The 6969-nt window shown below is 45.1% G+C and overlaps 1 protein-coding gene across 4 annotated transcripts in view; it reads left to right on the forward strand.

Annotated features, from left to right (window-relative positions):
• Window positions 1-6595, forward strand: part of CADM1 (cell adhesion molecule 1) — a 329561-nt gene extending 322966 nt beyond the window's left edge. For all 4 annotated transcript variants that reach the window (XM_049621235.1, XM_049621244.1, XM_049621251.1 and 1 more), the window contains 2 exons: window positions 1516-1647; window positions 3710-6595. In XM_049621235.1, coding sequence (XP_049477192.1) covers window positions 1516-1647; window positions 3710-3828 — 251 coding nt within the window. In that variant the 3' untranslated portion in view covers window positions 3829-6595. The remainder of the gene's footprint in view (window positions 1-1515; window positions 1648-3709) is intronic.
• The last annotated feature ends 374 nt before the right edge of the window (window positions 6596-6969 follow it).

Genomic DNA, 6969 nt, shown 5'->3' on the forward strand with positions numbered 1-6969 from the left:
ATTTTTTTCTTAATTTAAACTCTTTTAATTAAAGCATTTCTCGTGGAACCCTCAGTCACGAGTTCTTTCCCCCACATCCTTCAGTACTTAATCTCACAGCAGAATTGGAAATATCGATAGAAAGTGTAAATCATGCCCTCCTGCTGAAAGCGTTGTATCAGGTTTCGGCTCAAAAGAGCACCATTACCTTTAGCTGTCACGGATCTGTACACTTGATCGATAAACTTCAAATATTATTAGAGGTGGAGGCTTCAGAGATTTGCTCTGTTCTTTGGAGAGAGACAGAGATAAATCTTTCTTAAAAATTGACTTGAATTTGCACTCTCCGTCTTCCTGGTGAAATGCATTTCTCTCGGGCGTCCAGCAACTGCAAGGGGGACAGATTTATAGGCCATGTGCTTCTTGTACTGAAAGATTTAAATGGTAAATCCTTCACATATGACTTCACAAATCATGTAAAGTTAAAAGATTTTTACCGTTTCTGTTGCTGCTGTGCTTAAATTGTAAGGTACAGCCAGTAAATCATTTTAATGGAGGTGTCGTACTCGACTCAATAAAAAAAAAGACAATGGTTTAGCTTCCACTCCAAAATGTTAATGTATTAATCAACAGGAGAATAATTGTTTTTTACTACATTTATAAATCTCGGGTGCCATTAGGGTTTCAGCAAGGGGTGATGTAGCCACATTCCTAAATTAAAATTGTTTACACTGCCATACATCCATTCCGCATCGCCATAGCTCATTCTGGGTTCATTTTGGAGTTGTTCCCCGGCCAAACATGTCGTTGCTCAGTCGCAAGAAGACATCCTGAGGGAGTGATGCTTATAAAGGAAAATTAATTGCACCGTGAAGTGTTAAATAAATAAAATAAAACCCGTCTGTGGCAATGGACAATTATTCCCGGCTGTCTTGTTTTGAGATAGGTTTTTAGGTTTTAGATTGAGGCTTACTCCCTCATACATCCTAAATGTAGCAAGCATGTCACTTGTCTTTAGTCTTCTAAGCCTTGTTTTATCTCCAGGCAGCTGTGGCTTGAGAGCTGGGTTGCCTGTGCCTGTGCCCAGCAGGGAATAAGTCGCTGGGCACCTGCAGAAAGCTGCCTTAGCCTCCCCTCCGCAGCTCCTGTTGCCGCCCGAAGGTGCCATTCCGAGAACCCTTAAGTAGTTAGGTCGCCTCCTTACTAGGACCCGCAGCCGGACACAGAGAGGGCGAGCGCTGAGACCAGGCCAGGACTGGACGCAGACTGTTTCTTCTGTGCCTGGCCCCTAAGCGTGGTTCCACACGCACTAGCACTTCTCTGCTGCCTACAGTGAACTCGCCCTGTGGGGAGCACAGATCGGTTCGGCACTGGACAGGTCAGTCTGTTCCCTTGGTGTGACTTGATCCATCTGGACGGTCTCTCTGCCTCCGCCAGTGTAAGGGAAGGTGACCTCTGACCTGGAGGCAGTGCGGCCAGGGCTGCTGGTGTCTTGCGATGAGCGCTACATCCCTGTTCCTTTTCTGATCCCGACAGATTCTCGAGCGGGTGAAGAAGGCGCCATCAGAGCGGTGGATCATGCCGTGATCGGCGGGGTCGTGGCCGTGGTGGTGTTCGCCATGCTGTGCTTGCTCATCATTCTGGGGCGCTACTTTGCCAGACATAAAGGTAAGCAAGGTGCTTTGGCAGGCAGGAGGCCTCCCGTCACCACAGCCCCTGCGTCTGGGGACTCGGCAAGGTTTTCCTTGCTAGGCAGTTTGGGTCACGTGGCCGCATAGGCTGTTCGGGTCCTGAAACTGGGAGAGAGGAAAAAAGAAAAAAAAAAAAAAAAAAGAACAGAAAAGAAAAACAGAAATCTTAGCAGCTGCTGATTAGGACTCTGAGAGTTGATGAGTGGCAGGTCTTGATTTCGATTTTCTCTAAAAGCTTTCTAGATTTGTTATTCTGCAGTCCGTAATTGGGGATAGAGCAAAAATTGTAAAAATAGGGGCCGGTGGGCCAGGTGTGGTGTGAACCCCCAAACGACAAGCGCGCCAAGAACGTGCCCGTAACCGTCTGCTTTCTGGGCAGCAGCTGGACAGGGCTCTGGTCCCCCTAGCCCCAAACTTGGGGTAAGCTGGTCACAGCGGCTAGAATCCTGCCTTGGTTGGATGTGCCTTAAAAGCCACATAAATATGTATTTTTTAAATCATCGGTGCAATTGATTTAAATTGCCATTAATCATCAGACGTATCAACTGTGCAGGCTGGATGGGCAATCATCTTTTCCAACGCTCCTCCTCTGTGCCCCATGCTGCTCTAGCCCTCTCCCCCGCGCCTGGTAATTTATTCTGCCCTTTCTCTGTCGGCCCTTGTCTTCCTCCGGTGTTTTTCTCGAGCGCTGTGCTGTGAGCGTGTGGGGCCGCCCTAGAGCATCAACTCCAGGCACTTGCATAGTGAGCACAGGACTGGGGTTTGGGGAGGATTCCTTGAGCACAGCAGTGGATGTCCAAGGTACTGGAAACCACCTTCAGAACCCACAATGCCTGTGTGCAGCATAAACCGTTTGGGGCCCCCCGGCGCTGTGCGTACTTCTGCCCGTGCCCCGGAGGCGGCCTGCTGGGCTGAGAACGCCCAGCCTCTTGGTGTTGAGTGGGGTAGAGCCAGGAGGGTAAGGCCAGAGAGCGGGGCCAAGTCTCCTCAGCAGCTGTGGAGAACGAGGGGCCAAAGGGTGTCCTGTGCGGAGGGAGGAGGGATGCAGGCAGGGAACATCTGGCCACCTGCCTGCTCACACTTGTCACTCAGGAAAACCTGAAAACACAACAAACGTTATCAGCCTTTTTTTTTTCCCCCTTTAAGAATCTTGGAGGATATATGACGGGAGGAGGGGCTGTGTGGTTTAGGTGGGCAGCGTAAACTCTCCCCAGACGTCATACCGAGGTGCAGGCCTTGTCTTTCTCCATCAACTTTCCCGTAAAGGGTTGGGACTTGCCGATGAGAGCGTCTCCAGCTTTGGAACGTTCTGTGTGTTGTCATTGCAACGTGGCCTTGCCAATTAGCGAATCCATGAATCCGGGTCCAGGCTACACTCGCACCACGAGCGAGAATCACGCGTCCCCTGAGACAGACCCCGAGCCTTGCTCACGCCTGTTGTCGTATCAAGTGATTTGGCGATCTGGACCCCTCACTCCGAAGGGGGGCGGGCAGGAGACGGTCAGACGTGCCTGTACACGCCCCGGCGCGGCCTCCCTGACGGACAGGCAGCGGTGACTCGCGCAGCCAGGAGACGGGGGCTCAAACAAACGATTTGAGACGACAGTAGAACATCGTCAGGGCCCTAATTCATTAATTGGCTAATTGCTCTTCCTTGCTTTGGTCCTTAACCATGTGCGCGCACATTGCCGGTCATTGGTCCTGGCCTTCACTGTTTATGCTAGTCAGCGGCTCTCCAGCTCTCTGCATTTCTAGCTCCCACTCACGTCTTCTTCTGCTGACATTCTCTGGTCATAATCACTGCTCTAATGTCTCATTTGCTGAATTATATCGCAGCGGTTCAGTTGGAGTGGTGCCTTTGGAACCCCCGGATCCCCATTTGTCTCATCCACCTCGCTCTCTTCTTCCAATTGTTTTTTCCCCTCTGCTGCCTGCACACCACTTCGGCTGATGATGGCCATAAAGCAAGTTGCCATCTCTGTACCACTTTACACAGAGGCCATCAGACAGTCACGGTGCTTTACCCCTTCATCTTTCAGGTACATACTTCACTCATGAAGCCAAAGGAGCCGATGACGCAGCAGACGCAGACACAGCTATAATCAATGCAGAAGGAGGACAGAACAACTCCGAAGAAAAGAAAGAGTACTTCATCTAGATCAGCCTTTTTGTTTCAATGAGGTGTCCAACTGGCCCTATTTAGATGATAAAGAGACAGTGATATTGGAACTTGCGAGAAATTCGTGTGTTTTTTTATGAATGGGTGGAAAGGTGCGAGACTGGGAAGGCTTGGGATTTGCTGTGTAAAAAAAAAAAAATGTTCTTTGAAAGTACACTCTGCTGTTTGACACCTCTTTTTTTTTTTTTTTTTTTTTTTTTTGGTTGGTTGGTTGGTTTTTTAAAATTTTCATTTCTTCCTACCAAGTCAAACTTGGATGCTTGGATTTAGTTTGGGTAGATTGCAGAAAATTCTGTGCCTTGTTTTTTTGTTTGTTCGTTGCGTTCCTCTTTTTAAATTTTTTTTCCTGCTGTTTCTTTCTTTTTGTTTTTTTCCTTTGTGCACATTTATTTTGCCCAAAACTTTTGGGATTTTTTTTTTTTTCCCCAAAATCTCCCATTTTGGAATTTGCCTGCTGGGATTCCTTAGAATCTTTTTCCCCCGTATTTTGTTGTTGTTTTTCCTTTCCTTTTTTGTCTATTTTTTGAAGTAACTGCTTTCTGTTCAAGATTCAGTTTCATGAAAGGAGAACCAGCACAGTTTAGATTTCATAGTTCAGAATTTAGTGTGTCCATAATGCATTCTTACTCTGTTGTCGTAAAGATTTGGGTGAACAAACAACGAGGACTCTTTGCTGCTACCCATGTTTCAAATACGTAGAGCAGTGAAGACTAGAAACGTAGACTGTGATTCAGAAAATGTTCTGTTTGCTGTGGAACTACATTACTGTACAGGGTTACCTGCAAAGTGAGGCGTGTCACAATGAGATCGAATCTGTCTTTAATTCTGTGTCTGTAGACGGCTCAGCATAGAGACCCCGCACTGTCCGGAAAGGTTTGGGGCGGAAGGGGCTCCTCCTTTTTCAACGCCCTAAACAGACCTGGCAGGTGAGGTCTGTTCCTTTTATATAAGTGGACAAATTTGAGTTGCCACAGGAGGGGAAGTCGGGAGGGGGGGGGAACGATAGTCCTGCTCTGGTTATTTCTGTTTCAAACGATTCCATCCACCTTTCCCAATCGGCCGTACTTCTCACTAATTTGTAGGAAAAAAGCAAGTCCGCGTGGTGTGTGAATGACTGGATGGGACAGGGTTTGGTTTTTCGGGGGTTTTTTTGGGTTTTTTTTTTGGTTTTTTTTTTTGGTTTTGGTTTTGGTTTTGTTTTTCCTTTGTGTTTAGTTAGGAAGACAGTAGGATGTGGCCTGCATGTACTGTATATTACAGATATTTGTCATGCTGGGATTTCCAACTCGAATCCGTGTGAAACTTTCATTCCTTCAGATTTGGCTTGACAAAGGCAGGAGGTACAGAAGAAGGGCCGGTATTATTCTCACACTGGTCTGCTGTCGATCTAGTTCTCGAAAGGTCAGAGCAGAGGTGGAAAAACAGCATGTAGGGATTTTCAGTTACTTAATCAAAACTCAAATGTGAGTGTTTTTATCTTTTTACCTTTCATACACTAGCCTTGGCCTCTTTCCTCAGCCTTAAGAACCATCTGCCAAAAAATTACTGATCTTCGCATGATGGCAGCCATAGTGCATAGCTACTAAAATAAGTTACCTTGAACATGTCTTAGATGGGGAGCCTTGGGAAAAGGTAGAGGAGTCAAGTTACCATTTACATTTTTTTTAAAGAAATGTGGGGATTTTCACTGAAACGTCTAGGAAATCTAGAAGTAGTCCCAAAGGACGAAAACTAAACTCTTACCATATGTGTTGGTAAGGCTCCAGACTCCAGAATACAGTCCCTATGGAAAGATGGCATCAAAAAAAGAGATCTATATATATATAAATATATATTATATAACATTTTCAGTGAGTAATTTTGGATTTTGCAAGGTGCATTTTTACTATTGTTACATTATGTGGAAAAACTTAACGCTGATTTATTTAAGGGGGAAAAAAAAGTATCAACTCTTTGTTATTTGCAAGTGTGTTGATTTTTCTTGTCTTTGTTTTAACCTTTGATAGAACCATTGCAATATGGGGGCCTTTTGGGAACGGACCGGTATGTAAAAGAAAATCCATATTGAGCAGCATTTTGTTTCCCTCCCCACCCCACCCCCATCCCTAGGCACTTAACCAAGACAAAAAGCCACAACGAACATCCCTTTTTCGATGAATTTTATAACGTGCAGCTCTATCCCGAGCCCTTTAGTGCCCATTCTGACCATAGTATAACCACATCAAAGGGTGAGAACCATTTAGCATGTCGTTAAAAGGTTTTTTTCAGTTGTTCTTTTTTGGGGGGGGAGAAAAAGAAAACAACTACCATTGCTCACCAAATTGGCATCTCATTTTTGGGAACTTCCATCTTTGTTTTGAAAAGTGTATGGTAGTGCAGTGTTCCTGATGTAACTTTCTGGCTTTTACGATGTTGACATGTCTCAGGTTCATGTGTTCTGATTGGTGTTTTTCCGTCTCAGGTAGATTGCAAAGTGTAGGCCCCACGCATTGGAAAAAAAATTAAAAATAATAATAATAATAAAGCAAAAACAGGAAATTATGGATTTTAGTTGTATATTGGTTTATGTATTTTTTCTTAAGTATACAGTGCACTGTTTGAAATGTATTGTTGAGTATTACTTTGTACAGGTTGATCACTTTTTTTAGAGTGAAGAAAGAACAAACTTGTTTTCTGTGTTTTTTAAAGGAATATAAAATAATGAAGGATGTATCATTGATGCCAAATAAGCTTGTTCTTTAGTCACCCCGACGTATTATTTTTCCCTTTAGGCCAGTTCTGTTTTCGAGGTGTACATGAACAATGTTATGGTGTAAGAAATTTCATATCCATATGTTCCCATTCGCATTTTGTATTGGTTCATGTATACCATTTTTACAAAAAAAAAGAAAAAAAAAAGAAGTACTATAAAATATCTGTCTTCTTAATAAAAAAAAATTAATGTTACCAAGTGATCCCTTCATCTCATTCTGGACTTCTTACCGACGCCCGGGGCGGGCGCGGGCCGGCTTCCTCCCCAGGGTCGGGCGCAGCGACGCGAAAGAACGAACGCGGGCAGTAGGTGCTGGGAAATGCAGCCGCCCCGGCTCGGAACTGCTCGCTCTCTCGCTCTCTCTCGCT

Source organism: Panthera uncia, chromosome D1, assembly GCF_023721935.1.
Source record: "Panthera uncia isolate 11264 chromosome D1, Puncia_PCG_1.0, whole genome shotgun sequence".
In the NCBI taxonomy this organism is placed as follows: domain Eukaryota; kingdom Metazoa; phylum Chordata; class Mammalia; order Carnivora; family Felidae; genus Panthera; species Panthera uncia.